The 27,587-nt window shown below is 40.6% G+C and overlaps 1 protein-coding gene across 2 annotated transcripts; it reads left to right on the forward strand.

The window, feature by feature from the left end:
- Positions 1–4: 4 nt before the first annotated feature.
- kif18a (kinesin family member 18A) lies at positions 5–26,765 on the forward strand. Of its 2 annotated transcripts, XM_084575011.1 has the most exons (18): positions 5–74; positions 777–1,126; positions 1,877–2,034; positions 2,337–2,441; positions 3,043–3,153; positions 3,403–3,600; positions 9,029–9,205; positions 9,320–9,394; positions 9,486–9,586; positions 12,491–12,653; positions 13,099–13,263; positions 14,161–14,282; positions 14,420–14,709; positions 15,987–16,043; positions 21,261–21,636; positions 24,080–24,172; positions 24,362–24,462; positions 25,977–26,765. In XM_084575011.1, the coding sequence occupies exons 2-18, from the start codon at positions 811–813 to the stop codon at positions 26,105–26,107; spliced, it is 2,739 nt and encodes a 912-aa protein (XP_084431137.1). In that variant the 5' UTR covers positions 5–74; positions 777–810; the 3' UTR covers positions 26,108–26,765. The 2 variants fall into 2 exon arrangements, with proteins under 2 accessions (XP_084431137.1, XP_084431136.1); XM_084575010.1 differs by lacking the exon at positions 5–74 and having other exon boundaries at positions 511–1,126.
- Positions 26,766–27,587: the final 822 nt, after the last annotated feature.

The following is a 27,587-nucleotide window of genomic DNA, read 5'->3' on the forward strand; positions in this document are numbered from 1 at the left end:
ACAGGGGATACCCGCGTCTCACTAGAAAACCACGTCGTGGTAATGCATTAAAAGACAACCGTTACTGAGAAAAGGTAAGACAAAGTCGGACGTTACAGCGTTCGAGGCGGAGAGAACAAACCGAATTGACCGTTGGTAACTGTGGCAGAGCTTGCTAGCTCGCTAGCTAGCAGGCGTTAGCCGGCCGTGTCAAGTTAACGTTGGTGGGTTTGTCATCACAATGCACTGTGTTTCGGTTTGAATATTTAGGCTATTTATGCTAGCATGCTGAATAGTACTTTAACAACATGACTTTTTTTTATGACTTTGGCGTTATTTGTTATTAACTGTTGTGTCAAATTTGAATGCAACATGCCGTTATTAAATGTAACGCACCGGTAGATTTTTAAATCTAAAGCTGTATTCACGCTTCATTGAAACGTCTGGAAAAGGAAACACATTTTTTGCATGTGCAATGGCATGGACGTTAGTGTGCATGTAGAATATATAAACACTGCACGCCCAGTTTAAGTCTGTGTGGTTTTTACACATTCATAATTGCATAATTATTATGAGCAACTCATAAGGGGTAGTCTAAAACATTTAAAGGAGGCTGAAGAAATGATTAAACCTAAATCAGTTGTTTTATTTGTGCAGTCCACACAGTATAGAACAACCTCAATGTATAATTTCATACATGACTGATATAATATGCATGTTATTAAAATCACAATGGAGTTTAAAATCAGGAAACCGTGCTTGACAGTTTGCTTTCTCTTTCTTTCTTTTTTTTTAAGCGATACTTGAGTCATTTCTGGGGAAAAACACACAATGGCAAGTGATGTGTGCAGCCACGTGAAGGTGGTTGTCCGGGTGAGGCCGGTCAACGACAGCGAGAAGCGTGACAACTGTCGAAATGTGGTCCAAGTCGTCGATAACAACATGCTCATATTTGACCCCAAAGAAGAGGACACGTCGTGCTTTGGATCTCAGAGGGTGCGAAACAGAAACATCAACAAGAGACCCAACAAAGACCTGAAGTTTGTTTTCGACCAAGTCTTTGATGAGAACTCCACTCAAGTTGACATTTTTGAGAGCACCACGAAAGGAGTGCTGGACGGTGTCATGAATGGATTCAACTGCACAGGTAACTAATTAATGAATGCAAGCTGCCAAATATGTCGGCATGCGTCTCTGACAACAGCTGGTTTTTGACAAGTTCACCATATCAGCTAAAGAGGTGATGACAATGGAATTATCAGGCTTATTGTAAATATGTTTAACAGCAAAATAACTCTCCATGGAAAGCTAGTTGTGTGCCTGCCTGTCTAGTCTACTCTCACTGATAGAAGGGAAACTGAGGATCAGTAAGAGGGATGGTTTGTTTGACCTGATCCAATACAGAGATTTTAATATTCAGGCCGATACGATCTCAAATAAGTCCAATCAACAGGGCTGTCAAAGGCTTTGGCTCCAGAAAACCTGTATTCTACAGAAATGGGCTGGTCTAGCTCCCTAAGAACACACTTGACGCTACAAGGACATGGTTTTGGTAGACCTAAAGTAAATAACTACAAAAGATCTGGCTTGACTGAAGCCCGATACCTATCTGGACATCCCTAGTCAGTCGCGTGGTTTTCAAGATTTCATGTAGATGCTGATACAGTATTAAACACAGTAGGCCCTTTTTATAATCTTCAGCTGGATTCTCTTAAGCCAGACTAATACGTGTGGGTTTCTGGGCCCAATTTAAAATATATTTAATGCTTTGACTACTCATATTCTCAGTTTTTTTCCCATAACAGTTTGCTTATGTTCTCTGTGTAGCGTGTTCTACATTTGTTGTCGTGATAAGCATTATTATTGTCCCTTCATGGTATTTTGTTTTTTATTCAAGTGTTTGCCTACGGTGCCACTGGAGCAGGCAAGACTCACACCATGTTGGGATCACAAAATGATCCAGGAGTCATGTACCGCACAATGAAGGAGCTGTTCCAACGCATGGAGGATGCCAAGGAGGAGAAAGAGTTTGCTGTTGCATTCTCATATCTTGAGGTGACTGTCTGAATCTTTATGGGCTTTTTTTTCCCTGTTTTTTTTAGGGCAAAACCACTCATACATTCACCGAAGGGTTTCATTGGTAATATTTATGTATAACCCCCCCACTGCTTGTGTCTACAGGCATTGCAGAATTTCATTTACACATTCATGTTTTTCTCTATCCTGTTCTACACTGAAAAGGCAACTTATATCTTTCACAGAGCTTTCACCTGTGAAAGATATGCTTTTTTTTTTGTCTTGGGTTGTTTTTGATGTATTCTCTGCTGTTTATGTTGATGTTTGTTGCGTGTTCACAGGTTTACAATGAGCAGATCAGAGACTTGTTGGCTAACGTAGGCCCTCTTGCCGTCAGAGAGGACAGTTCTAAAGGAGTGGTTGTTCAGGGCCTCTCGCTGCATCAGGTTAGTAGCAACATGATAATACTGCACTGTGAAGCGCGTTAAAAGCAAACACTGGTGTTGTTGTGCTTTATTTATTGCAGTTTACTTGTCTTTTGGGAGCTTTTGCAAAACAAAATCTGTTGTTTTTAACTGAAATCATATTTCCAAGTGTGACAAGAAAATGGCTCCCAGTTATGCCCGGCTGCTATTTCAAAAAAAAATGATCTCCCAGTGACTTGATAATGAAAAATGGTGCGAAGGAAATATATGAAGTTATAGTTTGGCAAAAACTAACCAAAACAATCGTATATCCTCCACAAAGATATTAATGTTCAGGAAAACAATTTCCTGCAGTGGTTTAATAAATGCAAGTTGTGTGTAACTACACCATATATCATCAGTTATATACGGATTAAGTGTAGTTTGTAAGAGAGCAGATTTTCTCTATAACCTGTCAAAAAGTAATATTATTAAATATTTTTAAACGCTGTCCATATATTGCTCTCTATAATTGAGGTACATGTCCAAACGCTTTTATTTTTGTCTCGGTTTTCATTTTCTGTGGTGTACAAATGCACTGTCGCACTTCCGAACGATGTCCTGTGTTTTTTTTCCTGTACAGCCCAAATCTGCAGAGCACATTCTTGAGGCTTTGGATTCTGGAAATCGAAACAGGACACAGCACCCCACTGATATGAACGCCACCTCTTCTCGGTCCCATGCTGTGTTTCAGGTATTTCTCTCCAGTTGTTTTTTATGAAATCTCAATGGAGAATTAGACTATGGCAGGATGTCACGACTTAAGAAAACAAAACTGTCGTGAACAAATGAAGAAATGTTAATGCTAAAAACATGAGTGTAGATTTTAAGTTGTCTTCAGTCTTCTGCTGTCTTCAGATAATGCCGATTTGAACTTATATGTAACAATGCATAACATCTAGGTCCTTGTCTTAAACGGACAGTTTTATATTTCTCTCTCCAGATATATTTGAGACAGCAGGACAAGACCGCTAGCCTCAATCCTAACGTTTGCATCGCCAAAATGAGCCTGATCGACCTGGCAGGTTCAGAGAGAGCAAGCGCTACCAACGCCAAGGGGGCACGCTTACGTGAGGGTGCTAACATCAACCGGTCACTCCTTGCCCTAGGAAATGTCATCAATGCTCTTGCTGACCCAAAGGTGAGTTTGTATTATGATAAATACACTGTGTATACTATGGAGGTTCTATTTCTTTCTTAATTAGGTAAATGACAGTCACTACTGATACTGCGTACACAAGCTGCGCTGTTATTGTTTTATATGCGCTCTCCGTCACACTGAATATGGGGATTAAGGCCCAGGAGGAAACTAACTATTGTTATCTCCATTCGTGTGGCTGTGAGTGTTGTTTGTGTCCATGTCATTTTTGTCATGACAGCACCACTCTGTGCTTCAAACACTGTTCCCATTTTCCAAGATCAATGTGCCCTGGCTCACTCATTCCTAGAACTGCTTTATTTGTTTTCTAGTAACAAAGAAATCAAAAAAATAAAAAGAATACTGGAACATGTCGTCTCTTAATCGTGTTTTCTGGGAGCAATCCGCGAGGTGTCTCGCTGATGGCCGGTAGTTAAACTTAGTGATGATGTGTTCACAGAAAAAAATATCATTCAAATAATGTTGTCAGCTTGCTGTCGTAATACTCAGAATATGAAACGTTGAATGTGGAGAGGACACTTGTTGTTAGCTTTGTAATGAGTTAAATGCATATTTTATGACTCGCTGTCTTAAAATAATGATTTATTTAGACGTTTGAACATTTGAATATTCTTACGCTGATTTTTTTTTTTAACGTACAAAGTGAAATCAAGTAAGATCCAATAATTTAAACTAAGATAATCATAAAATACACTAGATGTAGCATCATGTTCCATTCTGACCCACCTGTAGATGCAAGTACGGCATTTAAAGACAACACGACAAGATAATAATGTGATGCCATTCTCACTGATGCAGTCACAACGTTAAATATGCATTACATGAATGGGGGAGCCATAGGTAATTACTAATATACTGCAGCACAATACAGTGACGTATTTTTAAGATTATTATGGCTATAAGTTAGCCGTTAGACTCCATATGAAACGGAGAGCCTGGGAAGTGGCGGGTCAACTGAGTATTTGGGTATTATTTCTATCCAGTTGCATACATTAACCTGTCAAGCAGTCTTCTCATTTTACACACCAGTCTCAAGGGACCAGGTGCAAGCAGGCCACATGCATTTAGGAAGTGCTGTGCAAATCCACCACGGCCGTGCTGAAACGCGATCCATCTTCAACAGGTCGCTTCATTCCGGGGTGAAAACCGCGTCCTTTCATGGGCACCGTCCGGTTGGTGTTTGTACCCTGCCCACAGTTATTTGGGTGTCGCAGTCACGGACTAGATAGTTTGATGTGTTCCGTCTACAGCGCCCACCACTGCTGTCCCCATGGTTATTGGTGCTCCAGTGTTTACTGCTGGAAGACAGGGAATTCATGTTGTGGCCATTGTTTACTGGAAAGAATGTCCCCACTTGTGTCTGGGCTGACATGCCATTTGTTTGAGTGAGAAGAATGTCGGCTACTTCTGTTTGGGCTGTTCAGTGTGTCATCTTCATGCTATGCTGCACAGAGGTTTTTGTTGTAAGTTGTTTGCCTTAGGCGATGTCCAGACCGATGCAGATACATTTGACGACGCGCCCCCTTCTCCCCAGTTTGGCCTTCCAGCCACACAAGGCCAGTGTTTCCCAGTTTCCCAGTCATAAAAAGGGGGATTTCTGAAGCTGTCGTAAAATATGGATGTGTTTGATGGAGCCAATCTCGCTTCATGCTGTAGGCGAAGAAATATGCGCTTTTTGGGAGTTTTGGCATGTGGTTAACATCCTCCAACACTGTCAGGTTTCTTCCAGCGACTGTTTTTGTCACTGCGATTGCTCTGCTTGTATTTGAACGATAAAAAAGCTCTGGAATAACTGTTAAACTTGGTTAATGAGTAAAATTTACGAGTGCGCTCAGATAACCATTATATCGTTGTATTATATCGTCTGCTATAATGAAAAGCATAACTCTTTGTGTTACTGTGACGCTGCAAGTTGCCGTCCGGTCATTTACTTTGTTGATTAAGGCTAAAACCAGCGCCTACTTCTTCACAATAAAATCAATTTTGACATTTAAAAGTGGACGGATCCTTCCATTTCCCCTGTAAGCTGAAGTTGGCCATCATATCATATCAGATCCACCACAGTGCTAATAGAATCAAAGCTAACTGTGGCCTATTATTGTTAATTACATCGAATGGCTGTTCTTATTAAAATAAGATTTTCCCGAATGGCAGCGTTATCCTGAACATGAACTATAACGAGCTTTAAATCCAGATGTAGACTTTTGGCTTCCCTTCTGGTTTTTTCCAGGGAGAGGTACAGGCACAGCTGTGATCCCCAAAAGAGATCATTTTACACTCTATTGCTAACTTATCTTTAATGTGATTTTCTGCAATCCCAATGCCCACGAGACTGTGACTCACCTAAGCAGCTGTCATTTATCTAATGCCATTATTACGTGCTGAGCTGTGTTCGCGGACCAGCTGCAGAAAGACTTCCAACTCCAAAATGAACACTCTCATACTGAATTTTGTTCCCCGTTAGTTTTATTGGTCCCGCGTCAAACTGTGTAATGTGACTATGATTCCCTTGCGGGGCGTCTCCAAATGGAGGATACATGTTAAGGCACATCTCGAATTTATATTTACTCGTCTGCGAAACACGACAACAAACTTCTCATTTTTTTATAGTAGATTTTTCTTGTTTGACTGAGCTAGTGGATAAAAATACTGCTTAAATGGTCGTTTGTGTTTTAACACAAGTAGTATGATACAAGATTTTCCATTTATGGCCAAATCGGTGATTGTTTTCTAGCTTTGGATAACATTACAGCACAATAAAGCAGGGATGTGTAGCCATTTTTAAAATGATTGGAATGAATTGGCGGCACAGTGGTGTGGTGGTTAGCACCGATGCCTCACAGCAAGAAGGTTCTGGGTTCTAATCCAGACCGACTGTGTCTGCGTGGGTTCTCTCCAGGTACTCCAGCTTCCTCCCACCGTCCAAAGACATGCTGGTTAGGTTCGCTGGTGATTCTAAACTGGTCGTAGGTGTGAGTGTGAATGGTTGTCTGGCTCTCTGTGTTAGCCCTGTGATAGACTGGAGACCTGTCCAGGGTGGACGTCACCCCACCTCTCGCCCAATGACTGCTCCAGAGATAGGCTCCAGCCCCCCAGAGACCCTTGAATGAATGAATTGGGCTTCAGCCAAGCCAGATCTTTTGTAGTTATTTATTTTAGATCTGCCATAAACCAAAACTACATCATTGTACTGTCAAAATATACTCTACCTCTTCTGGTGCTTGGCTCGTGTCAAAGCTGCCAAAAATCTAAGAAGAACAAAAATCACAGGACTGTTGAAATTTATCAAATTATGCAAGGTGGATGTTTTGCGAGTAGGAGATCGTTCAGATCATTCGGTACTACCTACTTCAGTGATTCCCAGTCTGGGGTATGCGTAACCCCCAGGGGTACGCAAAGTGACGTAGGGGGTACGCGAAAGAGCGGATTCTGAACTCAGCCTGATTACATTTTGAAACTGAAAAAACGGATAACGGGTTGTTTTCTCATTTTCTGATTTTCCACCTAAATGAAAAATCAAAAGACTGTTTATCATGTGAGTCGGTTATGTTAATAGCTGGATTGTAGGACAACTGGCTTTGAAGCTATGTATCAGTTTGCTGCTAATGTAGCTAGCGCTAGGTCACCTAAATAAGAAAGACGCCGATTCCCTGAAATGTCTGTGATTGGCGGCCAGGTGCAAATCTCCTGATGATACAGCTATAGAGAGCCGAAGTCCCGCCCCCTCTACTTCCGGGTTATGGGACCTATCTTTCGAAAAAATATGAACGGCAGTCTATGGAGAGATCATAATTATTTTCTGGTCCCGATCGAATTGTGGCATGAATTTCACATATGATGTGTGTGAATTTAAAAGATAATTTTTCACGTCAAGAGATAAATTATTTGACGTAAATAAGATGAACAACATTAGGTTTTGTATGAGATCGCTTAGTGAACTACATCTCTCGTCTCGAACAATGTACGTAACTGGAGAACTATGGCTGTCTCCTTGTTGAGCTTTACCGTCTTCTTCCAGGACGAAGGCAGAAGCATCAAACGAGGTGAAAATCATTATAAATCGGGTCATGTCGAGAGCTGTAGTTACACGAAGGGAGTTTTGGTCGGTTCTGTACGCGCCAGCATGCGGGACTTGTAGTTCGTTTAATTACGTATTTTCCATAGCGTTTTACTTAACTATCTTGCGACAAACAGTGACATTCTTGACATGTAAAATCATTTTTTATTCTGAAAAATAACATATGTATAATCCAAGGCACAAGTCGATCGGGACCAGAAAATAATTTATCTTTCGCCATAGACTGCCGTTCATATTTTTTCGAAAGATAGGTCCCATAACCCGGAAGTAGAGGGGGCGGGCGGGACTTCGGCTCTCTATACTCACTACAGTTATTTTCCGCCCAGAAACAAGCAAATCTCGTTCTTGATTGGGTCTTTAAATTACGTCGTCAACAACTTTCTGTCATTTGAGCTGTCAATGTAGAAATGTTTGGTAGATTTCTTTTTTCAAAAGTGAACTGCTGTTGCTCGCTGAAAATGCTTTATTTGTATGTCATGCATGCTAAATGTGGGTGGTGGGGTTGGCGGCAGGCTCACAGACATTTCTTTTTCTAGCTGCCACAAGTGCGTGATTGTAGGGGGTACATGGCTGGAGGTCAAATGTCTGAATGGGTACGGGCTGTGAAAAGTTTGGGAACCACTGACCTACTTGATTTACAACCCAAAAAAAATGTAATATGCTGAGTACAGTAATGGCTGCACTGAAACAACAGCAAACACTGAATGTTGTGTTTAAAAAGGAGAAAAGTTTCTTTGAGGCAGCACCAAGACGAAAACAGAGAGAGCTGGGGAGTTTATGCTGTTGGATGACCAGCACATTTCTGGAGTAGAGAACACAGGTTTTCTGAAGCCAAAGTATGAGCTACCCTCTCCACACTACATTAACTTTGACGGAAATATTTATTGGACTCAGATCGGCAAAAAATGGACAAAAATGAACTTTTTTTTGTTTTTAACCACATCAAAACTGTAGATTCCAGTGGCAGCGCAGTGCAAACATCCTGTACTGCCCGCTGTGTTTAGAGAACCGAAGAAGAATTGATTTCTGGCAGTGTAATGTCAAATTTCAGCATTCGGTCTTAATTTACATGGAAACGAGCATGAACACATCCCCAAGGCAAAGGAGGAAAAAAAGGACAAACTGTAAACGACACAGAAAAGTTCAAAGTACTGTTTGAAATGTGCACTTGTGAATATATTTTTTAAAGCGTTGTTCCTTTTAACGCCCTGTTATCAGATCATAATATATAATAATGTCGCGAATGCTCTGAATTGCTTGTCTCTGTACGCTTTAAAAGAACCCAAACATCCATTTTTTTGGGCTAATCCTAACTTTCCTCGTTTGTTTCAGAGTAAGAAGGCTCACATACCTTACAGAGACAGCAAGCTGACTCGACTGCTTAAAGACTCTCTGGGAGGAAACTGCAGGACGGTTATGATTGCCAACGTTAGCCCCTCGTCCAAGTCGTACGACGACACCCAAAACACTCTGAAGTATGCCAACAGGGCCAAAGAGATTAAGTCCTCGGTTGGTATTAATCATCTTGTTTGATGAATGTTAATTGGAACGTAACAGCAGATTCTTGGACTGTGAACATAAAGTATATACTTATTTTTCTCTCTCTCTATCTCTACCAATCAGCTGAAGAGTAATGTTGTGAGTCTGGACAGTCACATTGGTCAGTATGCAGTGATCTGTGAGAAGCAAAAGAAAGAGGTAATGAGAAAATGTTCATAGTTTTGTCTTTTTGTAAACACATAACATGGTGTAACTGTGATTTCAATGTTCTTTTGTATCTCATGAACAGATTCTTCAGCTGAAACTGAAACTGAAAGAATACGAGTCGAAGGGCGTGGTTCCCGGGGCTTCTACCACGATCTCTTCCCAGAAACAAGCAGAGTTCAAAAGGTAAGCCCGTACATGTGCGCGGCATGTCGGTAGCTGTTTCGTTCACGTGTCATAAACCCCTTTTATTTTAAACCTGTTCTAACTGAAACAGAGACACTGATTCAGTCAGAAAGAATTTATTCACAGGTATGATACATTCTGTGGAGTAATGGTGACTTAATCCATAACAGTCAGGCAGCATGCTGCGTAATTAGCAACCCTCCGTAGCCGACATATTATCTGGCAGTTACCTGTCAGTCTCAATATTTAACTCACTCGCGAACAAGAATCAAAATCAATTCGACTTACTTTACTTCTGAGGCAACGACTCCAAACCAAACCTGTGTCGTGGCTTCAGATTCAGGGGTTGTGTTGTGCTGTGCTGCACCTTTTTGGAAAATTTATTTAACCTATAACTTTTCCTACAATGGCTGTAGAGCAATCAGTGATGGAGGAAAGTCTTTAAATAGCTCGTCTTCGCTCCGTCCACAAACAGAATCCCCAAGTTGAGATTTGAGTTTTCAACCAGGAGCATGTTGCACATGAACAATGTTGCCAAAATAGAAAGGTACTTTTTTTTTTTGTGGGTGGGGGGTTGTAGCAGGTCTACATGCTTCAAATGGGACCACACTGTCGGTGTGAGTTTCATTAGTTTAAAACGCCAGCTGCTGTTTTTGTATTTGCTTGTGCCGCCATGCGCATAAAGTCGCAGCACGGTGCATTAGTGGAGTTTTCTTCGGCCGACCTTCCCAGATTGTACTGAAACCAAAGTATCCGAATTGATCATTTAAAACCAATCCTTCTTAATTATTAATAAAACACTTAATCAGCTCCTGGACGTGGTGTTAGACCGACTCGCAGCATGCCCAGTTTCCCCTGACAGGTTTTACTTTTAAACAACTTGTTTGTGTGACTCCCGTGAAACACTATCCCGTGAAACTGGCTCTTGGACCTCCTGGAAAAGCGTTGCTTCCTGGAAAGCAGTCCTCTTCAATTATGACCTCATGCTGCCTTGGAGTGTATAACAAGTCCCATTAAAAAGCGTTCCCACCTTTTCAGTCAAAGCAAATAGGCTCCGTAACTGATGGACCGCTGGTTTACGCCAAAGATCGATTAGTCTAATGTCCTCAATGTGCAATGTGACACATTTCTCTTTAAACTTTCTTATTGCCTTCAGAGAGATTTGTCTTTTAAAAACTATTTTGTACATTGGTTGGACTTGTTGTTTATATTCGCTCCTAACCTAAACTGCAGTTAGTGGAGTTGCTTAGAGCAGTAATGGTTATTGTAATCAAATTAACTTTAACGGCATTATTTCAGTCCTACGCTGAAAATAAGTGAGAGGTCTCTGTCGTGTTAATTCCTGCCGTTTCTAGTAGATAAGATCACGTCATGTTTGACATCTAGTCGTCTTGCAGTTGTTTTACTTCTTGCATTAAAAAGCTGATGTGGCTGACGTTTAGATAATCCCCGTTTTCTGCCACAAACATGCATTTGGTACCTTTCTGCATTAAAGGTATGCTAGAGATTGATCAGCTAAGGCTCACCTAATATTCTTTATCTGACGGTGCTCAGTCTCGCTAACGACAACCTCGAGCACCCTTTGTCTTTAAATGCAAATAATGCATACGCATTTACCGCATAAAGTGACATCTGTCGGGGTATTTGGGTTGGGGGCGGGGGGACAAGGGAAAAAGCTGAATGAGTCTCTCTCCCACACACTTCATTCACTGGCATCAGAATTCACAACTCGCACAGTGAGAGGCTCTGAATAGAGGCTGCACGCTTCTCGCGCTATTAAAAATTCAGCAGTCTAGCAAGGCCACGACGTCTCCTACGTCACCGGAGTTACATTGAAGAGTGCAGTCACATTTCAGCGACAGCTCTCCAGCCTTATTTACCTGCATGCCTCTCCTGTCTCCCCCCCCTCGCTTTAACTCAACCAGACAGCCACTTCCATCCAGTCTGCGCAACGCCCGAGCTCCACTGCATGTGCATCATACGCTCACTTGCCAGTTCATTAGGTACAGGATTTGGTGTTTAGTGTATATCTGAGAGAGCTGTTGATTCGACTGTGTTTTCATTTTGGAGGATATTATTTGTAGTGCTACATAAAATGAACCATATAACAGTCATGAAGGGGGATTCAGTGCTGTTAAAGGCTGTTTCATACTAGTTAACTTAATGTTTTGGCAAGTGTATAGCTAAGCTGTATCCTTCCTTACCTAAATATAACCTTTAGTAAAAGGTTATAATGTGAGACTCCTTAAAGCATCATTATTTAATTGTGGCAAACGGTAAGTCCTATTACTGTATTTAAACATATTTTAAGTGTGTTGACAAATATTAAATATCTCCTGACCTTTTTAAGGACGTGTTAACTACTTGATCGAGTGGCTTGCAGAGAGCTCTTGGCACAGCAATATATTAAATTTGCCCCCTTACATGTGGCAGAGCAGCTTCTAATCACATTTGGCTTGAATCCCTGTGGTGCTGGCGATGTTTTTATTGCATTGCATTATGCTAAGAGGTGTTTCTAATATTCTGTCCTCATTCTCTCCCACCTTATTTACCTGCGTGCCTCTTCCTGTCTCCCCTCTTGCTTCACCTTTCAGTGTGATGCAGTCGAAACCACTGCAGCTTTAAAAGAAACTACCTGCAAAAAAAAAAACAAAAAAAAAACAAGAATTGCAGCTTCAAAGATTCAGCTTATTGCATTAGATCTGTCATATGTTTTAACCAGAATTACAAATATTTGATTTATCATTGTTGGATATTCTTATATTTGAATAGCAACAAAAGAAGTTGCGACCACTATGACCTTTACAGATTTTTACTAAAATGAATTTTTAACCTATATGTTACTTTAAAGCAAGTTGAAACTTTTAAAACAAAGCTTGTAATAAGCATCTCTCTCCCCTCTAGGGTGTCAGAAGCTCTGCAGCGAATCTTCTCCAGCCGAGCCGAAATCAGGCAAGAGCAGCTGGATCTGGAGAGACGACTGAAGGAGAATGAGCTGCGCCAGCGCTACAGCGAGGAGGACAACCTGCAGGTCCAATATTTCTGTGCCAAGGAAAAGACTGAGAAGGTAGCTGATGCTTACGCCGCTATCCGCAGATTCCATCATCCCTGCAGGAACAACAGCTGCTGAGTCATGAGTTTAGTTTTCTTTTCTCTGTAGTTGTCTTAGCCTCTCATTTACGCCGCTACAGGGAAGGGTCACTGCTCATCAGCGCCTTGCTCTTCTCTGCCATTTGAGCCCCAGTGTCGGGCCCCGGCTCTAAATGCCATGAAAGTATAACAAGTTGAATTCTCCAGAAGTTTTGGCACCAAACTTTGCAGAATGGTCACTGTCGCCCCAACCTCAATAACACATTTTTTAAACACATGCCACTGTGCAGTATGTTGATGCATTGCAGTTGTAGTTATTTACACAACATGGCCAGTTAATGGTGTTTAATTCTGGTAATAGTAAAAAATATACAAATTTAATTTATATTGCATTTTATTGTTGTTGTTGTTGTTTCCAATAGGCCACTTGTAAGCACGAGCGGAAGATTGCCAGCTTACACACTCAGCAACAACACATTAACAAACGTCTGAAGGAGGCAGAATCGCGTTTCCTGGAAAACGACAGTTGGCTTCATCGCGTGGAGAACGAGATCAAGTTGCTGAAGTCGAATGATCAGGCCTCAGAGGTGAGTTGAACTTATAATAATTTTAACTTTTTACACTTTTTAATTTCCCGATATACTCCTGAAAAGATGGTATAACCCTTATCTTTTTGTAAAACTTCACGTAGAAGCAATTCCAATTTCGAACTTAATGCTTGTAGTTTTCAGAAATTCCAGCAACGCTTTGCGTCGACATTTCAGACGGATATAAAAATTATTTTCAGTCCTAAAACAATGAATCGGTGGAGGCAAATAGGGAGTAAAGTTAAATACCTAATTACACAGACAGGGTGAAATGTAAGAAGACAAATGTGCACGATTAGATGGAAAGACAGAGAAACTTCACAACGTGGGTTACATCTATCAAAACTCAATGCTTGGTGTTTTTTGTTTGTTTATTTTGGATGGTAGGCTGTGTCTCTACTGGTGTCGTGACTGTCTTTGTTTTCTTCCCATCTGTTCTCCCAGTAATTAGAACCGTGCTCATTTTATTTCTCCACCTCACTCGTGGATCACTGAAGAGAATAAATCAATATCCTTTACTCATCCCTCACACAGCAGCCGGTTACCTAAAACCATGTCCATGTTATTTTTTTCTTCTTCATCCTTTCTTCCAGGAACTGACCCAGAACTATGACGCACCCACCGGTCAAATGTTCTCTCTGCTGTTGTTTCGTAGTTTCTTTACGTCAGAGTTCTTTCTTTTCTTTTTTTTTTTCCCGCCCCTCTCCTCCCTGAGCAGACAGCCTTCGCGATGAAACATGGATGAACATTGAACTTTGCATCTTCTCCCTCGTATCCCGACCTCCTACCACCTCTTTCCCTCTAATTCCGCCCTAATTTATGATGCTGTTATGTTAAAATGGTTATTTCATCACCCTTTTTTCCTGCTACTGACCCTCGCCTCTCCCGCTTTCTCAGTTGTTAGAGAAGGACCTGCATTGCCACAGACTGGAGCTGCAGGTAAATGATCTCAAACAACACATCAAGCAGATGGTGACGCTCACGGCACTCCAGGATCAGGAGAACAAGCGTATGCAAAAGTAGGTTGACCTAGAATTAATTTCCATTGAATGAGTGACCTGAACTACGAGTGCACCTGACAAAACTGCCCTTCACTTCACCAGACCCCTTAGCTAAGCCAGGAGAATGTCCCGTTAATTTCTCTATTGCGTTTCAGGATGGTGAACATCTTGTTGCCGGCTTATAGTCGCCACTATTCGGCGCTGTGTGCGTCCCGGTTGGCCACGGCGGCCGATGAGCTGGAGAACCACGAACTCGAGCACCTCGTGTTGAGGGAGAGGGGCGTGGTCTGGGCGGACCAAGAAGAGGCGGGGCAGCAAGTGAAAGGGGACGGGATTGGTGTGGAGTCGCAGGAGACAAATGAGGCGGGAAACGGCGGTCTCCGCGGCGAGCTGGCACCTGTCCTGTCCTTCTCACATCTGCTCTACCACCAGAGTAGCCCCTGCAGTAAGTCATCGTCCTTACGCCGTTGTTTTGATTGCAAATTTAGCAAAGATCCTCGAAATTTATCTGTAATTTTCTGTAAACACGAATGCCTGACCACATGGCCACAAAATGATGGAGCCTCTGGGAAAAACCACATGTTTCAGGCTTCTCTGGCTGGTTTACTTGAAATGGAGACGTCACCGTTTCTGTTTTAAATTATCTTAATACTTTTATTTTGAAAAAGCAGACCAAAAAAACAAGTTACACATGAATCAGCTTGTGTTGATGGAAAGAAATGAAAATCAAGGTATCGTTAATTTATCAAGCTTACACTACAATCTCACTTATTCCTCTGAATGGATAAAAGAGAGGAAAAAGTCACATGCAGACTCTTTGTAGGCTAAAAACACGATCTAGAATTCAGCCAAGTTAAATATTTTTACCTATTTTTTTTATTTTTACATTTAATACTCCTCTAATTCCACCGTTCAAATCATGATGCACGCATGTGACACCTGGAATCCAAGCTTTTACGACAGCGTCTGATATAAACGTCAGGTGTCCCGTAAGGCCCAGTGTATTTGGCCGGGGTCCAGCTGCAGTGTGTACCGTGGGACCCGTGAGACTGCACAGTTCATTTTTTAACTGTCATCTCTGCATGACCTGGCAGCAGCAGACCCTCGTGACATATAAGCCATGACGGACAGCGGAGCATGAACCGAGGCTGGCCAACAGTACTCACTTACTGTGATGATGTCTATTGTTTGTCAGGCAGCAAAGTCTGCCGCCTGTCCGCCTGTCCCAGCTGCTGGCTTCTTTCTAATTTTAATACATTTATTGCCTATATAAAATTATTTATTGTGGACTTTTAATTAAGATAATTTTCCAGGCAAACAAAGAATGTCAGTGATATTAGTCTCGGCCCCTTAGACCCTAAAAGATGTTTCTATAACGGCCACTACACTCCCAAGTTTACCTGATCTCTGAGGAGTTTGTTATGCATGAAAAACTTTTTCCTGCCAACATTTTTGTCTGACTTTACATCTCTGCCACATTCACTCTGCTTCAAGCTTTGAGTTTTGCATGAGGTTTCATTTCGGTTCACAATTTAATTTGTTTTCAGTGACTGACAAAAACTCCAATAGAAGTATCTCAAACATTTAGTGATAATGTCATATTTTAATAAAGGGATAAACCCACATAAAGGTTTGCGTAAGCTTTTTGTGTTTTCTCTGTTGTAACCGAGATGACGTTTCGCTGCAGCTTCTCCTCAAATCTTGTTACTTTTCCATTCTCAGGTGCAGAGAGGCACATGAAAAGAACATCAGTGTGCAATGCTGCTCCATCACCAAAAGGTAAATCGACTCTCCTCTCTCCCCCCTCCCCACCACCACCCCCCGTCTTGCTAACATACTGAAGTCATTAATCTAAAACCCCAGCGTACCTGTTAATCCCACCTACCTGTCAATCACGCACTGACTTGCTCTCTCCATGTCACCTTTCACGCAGCCCTTCACACTTACGCAAACATTTCAACGTTTTATTGAAGCAGAACGCACCGTTGTTTTCCCTATTTACTAAGCGTGTTTCTAGCTGTTTAGCTATAAAGAATTTATTCAGAGTAATAATAAAAAAAAAAACAATAAAATTCAGACATGTAATATAATTTGATTTACGGTCGTGCTGCAGACGTTCCGTCCAGCCCCAAAAACTTGAACAATGAAATGATGTAAATACTCAACAACCAGTTTTATAGAGAGAGAACTCTGCACACGGAGAGCCCTTGGGGAAATGCAGCAGAAAAACCTTTGTGAAATATGGCAGTTCAAATAGGCGGTAATGATATTTACTGCAGGTGGTTCACATTTCATTCAAGCATATTGTGGGAAATGTAACTTTTGAAGAAAAGACTCCTGCCAGACGACCAGGGTTCCTTGAATGTGAGCGAAACACGAAAGCACCAGGGAGTTTGTGAGCTCTGCTATTAAATGTCCATGCAAAAAAAAAAAAACAAGTAAAGTCAAATAGAGCAATTATTTTTGAAAGTTTTTCCGAAATACAAAGCCCTACTCTCTGCACAGTGTGTCCCATCTGAACAAAGATAGATGTTCGTTGGTCGTTTATTGTTAATCACTCCTAATTTAACTTTCTTTTGCCTAGATAGATAGATAGATAGATAGATAGATAGATACTTTATTTGTCCTGAAAACAGAAAACATTACATTTCCAGTCTTTGCTGTCATTCGGTTTAAGGTAACATTAAGTGTAGCACCCACACTAACGAAAACATACTTCCTGACACTAAGGGAATAATACTGAACATATTCATCTGTGTCACTAACGACAAGCACATAAAAACAAATCAGAAATCTTCAAACTTGCATACACTCACTGTTTCAGGCATGCAGTATAACTATTACTATGTTCCTTCGACAATGGTGAACACAGCTGTCGTAAATCGTTTTGTGTCAGGCGCAGGTTGGTGTAATACATGTTAACTTATCCGCATGAATTGCGTTGTCCAGGCATACGTCCTGTTTCAACAGCGTACATGAAAGCCTTGTAGGGGCTTTAATTATTGTAACTGACGTGTTATATGCTCAGTGTAAATTATTCAGTCATTAAATAACCGCCCTTGCATCACTATTCTTCCATTATTGGGATTGTGTAGGCACAGATTCATCTCTATAATAAAACCATAACTATGCACAGTCCTCCAGTTACGTACTTACTGACTCACACTTGCATCCTTGCAGACAACCCTGTCTGTCTTAATTTCGGTGTCGAACTACCAGTCATACGTGCATTTCATTTACACACACGCGCGCGCGTTATGCACAGATTTATGCGTGCCTTGCAGCATTGTCAGCCTGTGCAAAACCATTTTTCAATTACTGACATATTCAGAATTGGGTGTTTTTTTTGTTTTTTTTTTAATTCAGATGAACTCCTCTGTTCTCATCCTGAAGCTGTTTGTCAGTCCCTTACTGCTTCCTCAGCTCTAAATGGTAGTCACTGCAGCATGTTATGAGAAATAGCTCCACCCTGCAGCCTGCAGAGCCAATCAGATTGCATTGGTTTTAAAGAGGGTTGTGGTTTTGAAAGAGCGTTAACTCTTTGCGTGCTGCAGTATGATGGCAAATTGCACAGACGTGATCACTGTGAAGGAGCATTTTTTTTGCGTTTCACAGTTTAGTGTTGATTATTACATGTCCACTCCTGTATTTATAAGTAGTTTCAAGATTTTATCCATTCAGCTACAACCCACTGCCTTCTTTATGCTATTTTTTTTATATGTCTGTAAGATATTCTCCCTCTAAATCCTCCCGTCTACCTTTCACTGCTGAGATATTTGCTGTCCCTTTTGCTTCAGACGTCTGTTAGTTTGGCTTTTTCCTCCATTCTACATTTCTCTCCTTCCTGCCTTGAAATGTTTTTCTCTGTCTGTCTAGCGTCTAACCCTCCCAATCCCTCTTGAGCTTCATTCATGAAAATGCAGATCCACAGCAGGGCAGGAAAAAACGTCAACAGACGTAAACTCCCCTGCTCCACCAACCAGAAAAGGCTCACTATAAAAAACAGGCAGCAGCAACCAGGCGACCCTAATTCAGTGCAGCTTCCACCAGAAATAGCAACTCATGCATGTATTAATCCCCTACAAGCCAAAAATATGTGATTGAAGGAACTCTGCTGCCATTTATTGCCGGGGACAACTCCTCTGCCACAGAAAAGAGCTATTTATCATCGTTTCCTCACATGGTGTACTGTCTGGTGTCTGACTCACATTTGCTAAATATTGCATTTGATATTTGGGGAAATGTATAAATCAGTCATTCACCTTTGCATTTAGTGTTCTCGCTTCCTTTATGTGCTGGCATTTTTCCTTTTTAGCCTCCTCCCTCACCCCCGCCACACCTCTGCAGGAAATGCCATGAGTGTAATGAGTGCTCCTAATGTGATGCAGACTTGCAGACTTAACCTCATTCTCCTCTGCAACCTGCACAAGTTTTTGTTGCAGTTGTTTTTAAATCACTGCAGGCAATTCTTTCTGGATAAAATCTGAGTGTGTTCAGTATTTAAATATATATATATATATATATATATATATAAATTAGGATTTATTTTACCCTGGAGGGACATTATTATTCAGTCATACTTACTTATGTATTCAATTTCAATATTAATTTAAATAGATGCATTTTTTTATTTTTTTATTACAACCTAAAAATGTAACAAACATTAATTAATCCTGCTAGGAATTTACTTTATTAAAAACAACGAATCGATGCAAGTTCAGCCAGCTTTCTAAATATCGTTAGCCTCATAGCATAATTGCCTAAGTCATATTTTAACATTTTCGAAAAATAAGAAAGAAAAAGAACAATTTTTAGCAAGCACATTGGTATTTTTTTTATTGATATTGTAACAGTGGCCAAAAAATGACTTGGGCAATTACGCTATGAGGCTAACGATATCTATATAACCAGATTATCTTTGACCTAGCGTACATAGAACAATTTGCAGTGCTGTGTTGTTTTGTAGTTTAGCTAACTTACAAAATGTTATGTAATCATTAAGTCTCAGGACAGCGTTGATCGACAGTCGTTTTATAGGAGCTGATTTAACAGAGGTAGAAGTGATGGTGCATTTTTTGGGTTTGTCCAAAAAGACCTTGACAGAATTAATTTTTTATTTATTTTTTTTCAAATCTGGTTCAAACCTTCACTCAACAATGAACTGTTTAAAAGTTTGAAGGTGCCGTCACCTCAATAAACATGCTTTTTTTTGCCGTAGCTCAATTCTCGGAGGGAATGTATTCAAATTTGGCACAAACGTCCGCCTGGACTCGATGATAAATTGATTAAATTTTGGTGGTCAAAGGTAGCTGTGACCTCAGCTTAGTTCCATTCTCCTGAATGGGATTCATTGAGAAGGCATGCAGAGAATGTGTTCAGATTTGACGTAGCCGTCAACTTGGACTTGTGGCAAACTTGCCCACAAATATCTGAAAAATGTAAAACGTGATGTGCTGACATTTTAAACCCAGGAGGTGTGGAATTTTTGCTGAACCACTAGTTAATATTATCTGACTGAGCTCTAGTCCCTTTACTCTCTGGGAGGATACATCTTAACAGTATGGGAGACTGACGATCATTTTATAATAATCCATTTCAAAAGAAAAGTTAAAAGAGATCAGTGTTTTATCGATGCATGTTTTATCCATGCATGTTTTTCCCAAGCTGTAATATCTTTGCTTCCTGATCTACATATAAAATGTTTTAAAGGGAATGATGCGTTTCACATCTCCGTTCTGAACTGTAAAGTCTGTGTTTATACGTGCAAGGAGGACGCTATAATGTTTAACTGCCTTGTGCGATGCATATTATCTCCAGTGTCTACTACTTTATTGTGACATTGTTTAAATGTCACTGCTTTAGCCTAGGGCTAAACAGTGCACATTACAGATTGTTGATTGCTGATTGAGACGTCGTTTGTGTTTACTGTTGCCCTGTGTACTTTTTAAAGTGGGATGATTTCATTTCACTTTGGAGGCCGGTCGTTGTAACTGGTATCTGCAGAGGAAGCTTGTAAGGACGTAACATTATGACTTATGCTCTTAATTGGTAAAAAAAAAAAAAGAAAAAAGTACCAAATATGAGGTGGGCCAAAAGGCATACATGTAGTCTGAGGTCTGTTGACAGAACAGTCAACAAACATGGTAGTTGTCAAGGGCACATACAGTTGCTAGGGGTCTACCACGTCATTGCAGGTGGCACAACCTTTCCAAGTGCTTCGATGAGGCTGCACTGCAAAACGTTTCGTCGCAAAGCTAACAGTATTTCTTGGAACTGAAATATTTGCTAGTTGCAGAGGTGATGATGATTATTCTGTTTGCTGACACTGGGCCACGCATGCAGACATAGCGGCCATACAACCCCCTGCGTCGCATGATATTTTTTGACCATTAAGTACGCAACACATACGACATCTGGACCAATAAACGCTGGACACACAACGTGCAGATAGAAAGTAAATTTCCTCTTTTCATTTGCTGTCTAGTTACTGCACTGTTCAAATATTTGGTTTTGATAAGGAACCTTATAATTAAATTCTGTTTATAGTTATACCAAATAAGTTGCCCCTGAGCAGCTCCTTGTCAATGCCCCTGAAAACTTTCAAATCATAAGTGTTGCTCTGTAAAATGAAATATTCACTATCAAAGTTAAAGGGCTTCAACACTTAAGAACTGAATTAATTTGCTTCAGCAGGACTGTGTGGGTTTGTTTTGATTGGTATTCATTGGCGGTGCCGGAGAAGAAGCAGAAACATCTCCACAACTTTCATCAGATTTTTATTTCAACATTGTGAGCCCATACGAATAGGCAATGTCACCCATTTCCCACTGAGCCTAGACCCTTTTAAACCAGTGAGAAGAAAACCGTAAAAAGATAAACGCAAAAATTTCATATGGGAAATTCCAACTCTGTTTCACCAATTGTCCCATCGCTCATAGTAAGAAGGTGTTTGAGAAAACTGGTTTCCTTTGTTTAATTTGCGTTTCCTTGTTAAAGGAAATCAGACGGATACGACACAAGAACCACCTCCCAGAAAGCCCTTGAGGAGAAATTTGTCCGAGTCACTGCCACCACGAAGTCCGCACACCGTCTCCACGAGCCAAGCGTTTGAGGAAGGCATGTTCCCACTCCAGCACACGCCAGAACCTTCTCAACAAACTGTCCAAGCCCGACCGCTGAGCTCCTCCACCACCATGGACCCGAACATGACCTTTGACCTTACAGACCTCAACGACGATCAAACTGCAATTAATGGAACCATCATAATAAGCAACAGTAGTCCCTGTCAAGAGTCGAAGTCCACAAACTTGTCTGGTCCCAGTCAACTACGACCTCCCAAAGCCAACGAGGGCAACCAGATTGCCTCCAAAAGGTGAGAAAATATTAATTTTCAATTAAATTTTTAGGTCTTATGCAGTGTGTGTATATACATATATGTGTAAGACCCATATATGTGTAGACGTTCCCTGTGATTTTCCCTTTCAATGTTTTAAAACACTGTGCCTCATGTAACAGTGATTCCCTTCTCAAGCATTCAGGCATATGAGTCTCGCTCATTAACAGTTGGGTTTTGCACCACTCCACCAAAGAAAATACTGCAGGCAAAACCAAAATTAAAAATAAAGACATACATTTTTTATGAGTCAGGTTCAAGGGAGGAACTGCAACAAGCTGCCACAACGTATCAGAGCCATTTTCACCCGACGATTTATCTCAACAGGCACTTTTTATTAATGAAATAGTTCCCCGGGAGTATTTTTAGACCTGCGCTGAGTGTTAAAACAGAAATAATTCAGTGAACAATAATGGCGTCGTTACAATTTAACCTGTTTTTGTGCTTCTTATCTTTACCTCCAGGCTGAATTCACTATCACTCAGATGTCTTATGCATCAGAGACTGGTTTGACGTAATATTGTTCATGCCTTGACAAGCAAGCAGTTGGCTAGCACCTTAGCTACAGATATTTTCTTGTCCAGACAAGAAAATAAAGATGTTTTAACCAAAGAATACTTTACCTAATGGGTGTTTTGATCCAGATCTGTACATGGAATTAGTGTCATCATCGAAACTGAGATTACAGCATTTGGGACTTCCATTTGGGTTCATTTATTTTTTTTGACATTTCCATCATGGATCCTGTTGGCAAACTACGCGGATTCATTAAGCATGTGCTGATGCTAACTCCGAAATATGTTGCCTCATCGCTGTCTACTTTTTGTGATTCAGAAGATCCTCCTTCAGATAAATAATCAGCCAATCGCGGCACTTTCAACACAGCTTTTAACGTGGCGAATCAGTGTTTTGAGCTCATTAAGCTAATAGTCCTGTATCCAGACTATTAGATTTTAGAAAATTGGGCAATACAAGTCAGTAAATATTTTTCTGTATTGTCTGTGAAGGTTCTCAGTCATCCAGGTCATGGGGTGTCCAAAAACGTTAAAAAGAAAGGCAACTGGAGAATTGTAGAGTTTCTTGAAGACGTTTCGTCCAAGTAGCCTTCTGCTGCTCACTTAGTTTCCATCTTATAGCTACAGGTTGTCAGTTCAAATAGACCTGCTTTACTTAGACCAATTAATTTGTGTTACTGTTGATTAATTCAGAGTTACACAGAGTTGTAAATGTAGAGTTTCTGACTTCTTTCTCAACAACAGTTGATCATGGATCCAAACTGACTCTTTGAGTTGGCATTTATAACTTAAGACGTTAAAATACCAAGCAAAAGCACATTGATTTTAACAGTGGTTTGATATCCGTGCCTTTGAGCACAGACGGTTCCTCCTCCACTCATAATTTTATTGTAAAAATGTAAAGTGGAATTGGTTCAAGAGGAACCATCAGGAATTTCTTGAATCCTTTCGGTAAAATGTTTTAAAACCATCTTAAAAGTCACCCCTCTGGCTGCCCGCTGAATGTTTGAAAGCGCTCGGGTCTGGTTGGTAACTAAACCGTCTAAAATCCTCCAAACCTTATTCAAAACAAGATGGGATGGAGACTAGAGTGCAAACAGTATAAATATTCTCACAAGCTGCAAGTCTCCAGACTGGAACATTGGGCCAAGAGGCTTAAGTCAGCTAAGCTGAGCAGTGCCTTCGTGTCTTCAGCTGGAAGTGGCAAACAGAATGAGAATCGTTTTATTTGTTGGATAAATTTGTTCCCAACCAACCTCGGAAACCAGAACTCTTTCCATCAAACAATAAAACTCCTTCACAAACAAACCCAATCGCTTCAAAACATCTGTGCTACCCCACAAACGCGCCGTATGACGATAAGCTGTTTTTTCTCAAACACTAAAGCTCCGAGCTAATCCAGACTTCAGGAGAGCACTTAGCACCTGAAAGCCACGCCGTCCCGACACAGGACGGGTCAAATCTCAGAGGAAAATGGCTGCATTTAGATGGCAAGGAAAAGCTTTACCTTTCAGTCTGATTCTCAGTACAAGACCATTGTAGATGGTGCTAAATGATGAGCAGAGATTAAGAGGAAGAGACTCAACTAACTGGTGTATTGGTTTTATTTTGGTGACTAGAGAAATGAATTTCTGAGCTGCACGTTGGGAAAGCAGCAGTTCATGCAGTAACATTTTTTGTATTGCGTTGACCTGGCTGAGTAATTTATGAGAAGTTAAGTAAGTGTGGATAATTACAGGTTAATTGCATGAAAGGTGATTGTTTCACCAGATGGATTTTCTCATAAACCCGGCCCTTGGTTTTTGGGTGCAACCACCATCTTGTACAACTCAATCAACACATACGGACCTACAAGCTGTTAATATAACCGCATAGATGTCACAGTAACATGAACCTTTGCTCTGCAGACAGCCAATCTCGTTGCTGCAAGACATGAGACGAGCCCACCCGACCTACATGGACATGACGTCAGCCGCACAAGGAAAGCGTAAATTCAGCCGGTAATTAGCTTCATTTCTATTTCTTTTCTGTCGTCGTTGAGCATTAATCGTCCCGGTCTCTACCGTTTCTGGGCCAAACGATCCCGAATTTAACAAAATTCAAAGACTGTTCTGAATGTTGGAGAGAAATCCAGTGTTGGTGGCGATGAACTTGTTGTGCTGATTACTTCTTTTTTTTTCTGTCATCAGAATCAGAGAAGAGTTAACGCAGGGTATCTCTGCGCCAAAGCGTGTAAAGAAAGACGCCACAGTGGCCCAGAAGCCGCTAAGAGTGCCGCATCGTTTTGCTGGTAAGTGTCAATTATCCACACACAATCAAAGCAACAAACAGCGTAGACTGCCATGATGTGTGTACTTTGAAAGATCAAACATAATCATTGTGTCTTATGTGTCCAGACTCTACCTGCTGTCCATCAATCTTTTAATATTTGGCATCGACTGATCTGAGTCCTGATCTGATTTTAAATAAGCAAAATTTCCTCCCCCTGGAGATTCATAAAGGCTTTTTTTTTAAATCTTCTTTCTATTCTCCTGGACCACGTGTGCACCATGCGATTGAATTAAGTCTAATAAAAAGAGCTGTCAAAGTTAATGTAGTGTGGAGAGGGTAGCTCATACCTTGGCTCCAGAAAACCTGTGTTCTCTGCTCCAGAAATGTTCTGGTCATGCAACGCCATAAACTCACTAACCCTCTCTGGAAACTTTTTCTCCTTGACGCTGTCTCCAGGAAACTTTTCGCTTCTTTTAAACTCAGTTTTCAGCATTTCTGGTTGCGTAATGAATCAAGTTGGTAGTATTGAGTAACGATCACCTACTACCACCTCGCCAGACATCCGCATAATTTACAAATTTCTGTTTGGGTGACTTCATTTTCACGAGTAAAGTTCTTCCACACAGCAGAAATGTTTAGTCACATGATTTTCAGTCATCTTTTTCTTCGATTTGTGCCGATTTTCATGGTCCACATGAAATAAATCGGGACATCCCTGAACAGAACCATGCTTGTAGTTCTTTACATTACATACGGCTACACTGCTTACGTTTACATAGACACTAGCATTCTGTTAATATTCTGAAATATTCCCCGATCAGAACGAAAATACCTCATGCAGCAACATCAGTCAAAAAGGAATTCTGAGTCAGGTTGAGTGAAGTGTGTAAACCTTTGAAAATCAGTTGAAGAGTAAAATATTAGCTCCTCATTTCTGTGTACTTTCATCCAGTCGTTTCTGTCAGGGTGGAATAATGAAAAAAAAAATAATTCTTTCTACACCCGTTTGCCCCGCATGTGGTAAACATCAAGTGACGTGACGATTTTCCCAGAGGGACAGAAAGAAAAAAAACAAGTCGCAAAACAAAGAAGTGTTTGAAAAGATGAAGGAAGCTCCTTCGCGGTTCATCCCTTAATCCCTTTCTAATTGAGTAAATGAGTGAGTGTTGTCGATAAAGTTATATTTCTGGGTTTGTAAACCACTTTGTCAAAAAAATATATATATATGTTTTGGGGCTTATGAGCGGTATATTCTTATGGGAAGCCTCTCCAAAGTTCTCCAGCACTAATATGTTGTAGTCTGGATTGTCTCCGTTTGGAACCGATTCTGCTCCTGCAAAGATCTTGCGGGCCAATCAAATAGTTCGGGGGCGGGGCTTAATGTGATGGACAGAAGAGTAACAGCAATGTAGCCGTGCACGTCATCTCGGCGCCGTTGATTTGATTTAATTTACAACAAACAACAAAAACGAAGGAGCGTAGTTGTTCATTCTTGACACCTTTTTGTTGACTTTGCTTGTCGTCCGTCCTCAGGTTCAGAAAACAAACCCCGCAGAGTCGTACGGAGCATTTCTGAAGGAAATCTCAACCTCATCGAACCCCAGAAAAAGTCCATTTTTTATAAAACATCCCAACAGATCAAACGAGTGACCAAGCGGATGTGAAGGAACACTGTGTTCACATCAGGTCATTTATTTTATTTTATGTTTTTTTTTTTTTTTTTTTTGTCTTGATGAACATTTTCCGTCCTCATTCATCTTTTCAAAAGAGTTTCTCCCTCAAAACCTTTAAAAAGAATAAAATAAAATTGGTCTGTCGTGCACGTTTCTCCAGCAGAAAGAAACTCTAACATAATAAAATGAAACTTGATGCAAGTTGGATCGTCGTCTTTCCCTCTTCAGCCTCACTGCACAGACATTTTACTTGACTTTGTATATAAACATTGTATAGCTGTTGTTGTTGATTTTCTTTTTTTAAACATTTTAAGGACTGCTTTGCATCAGTTTAAAGATTTCCTTTAGATTTTTAGATATTGTTTTAAATTGTCATGCACACACTAGGACAAAAATAAATCCACATGTCGTATAGATGTCTTGAACTAACCTCTAAAATAATGATTGTCCGATTAGGTGACTGTATTTCCTGGGGCAGCTATGTAAACTGAACCTGCTCTACTCAGGAGCTGTTTGTATTTTTATTTTTTAATTTTTGATCTTGTACAGTTGATAACATTGGGCTACACATATGTATATATATATATATTTCACAATAAAAGTGCGTGTTTTTCTGCTGTTTTTCCCCCAATAAATAGATCAGTTTCTTAAAATGTAATATCTGCTTTGTGTGCCGTTGATGTTGCGTATGAATGCGGCTTCCACTGAAGTTTTTGGGTACGAGATGTTCCGACACTAAACGGGTGACGTCACTGAGGCTCGGAGAATGAGAGGAAGACAATGGCAAGAGAAATTGAGGTGGGAGCAACTCGCGCACACATAACTTTCTCCTCGTCATCTCATCTGACCAGAAACCATTTCATATGCTTTCAGAATAAAATGTGGACCCTGAAAACAGTGACTGATTGGATGCAGTTTATCTTTTACAAATAACTTTTATGTTTAATTTACAGTTTCTTATTTTTTACGGCAATAAAACTCTTTTTTCGGAAGACAGTTCGAAAGATAAATTGTGTTTTGTGCTTCATACACATCGTACAGAAGTTCAAATGTACCCCGAGAAGTATTTCTACAGCTGGGTGGGTATAGCTTCTATATTCCATCTTTTTTTTTTTTTTTTTATGCTTAAAATAAACTTGCAAATACAAATTGATGTGATGCTGCCTCAATCTCAATATTAGTATTTATAGTAACAAGTAAGATAGGAGCTACGTTAGGCCGGGTGGGGGTGTATGCGCCCCCAACCTACCTGAGTCATTTATAACACTGGTAATGAATTGTTGATGTAGTTAGGGAGGAGTAATGTGTGATATTAGCTTAAAGTCATGGCTACAACGGTAGAAGAGATGCATGCTGAAAAGAAAAGTGAATACAACTCAGATACGTTTGCTTTTTATTTAATGAACTAGAACATAGTTTGGTATTTTGGTTTGGTTGTAACCGTTTGTGTCTTTTGGTCTTGCCAAAGTCT

The sequence above is a fragment of the Chelon labrosus genome, assembly GCF_963514085.1.
Source record: "Chelon labrosus genome assembly, chromosome: 3".
Classification (NCBI taxonomy): domain Eukaryota; kingdom Metazoa; phylum Chordata; class Actinopteri; order Mugiliformes; family Mugilidae; genus Chelon; species Chelon labrosus.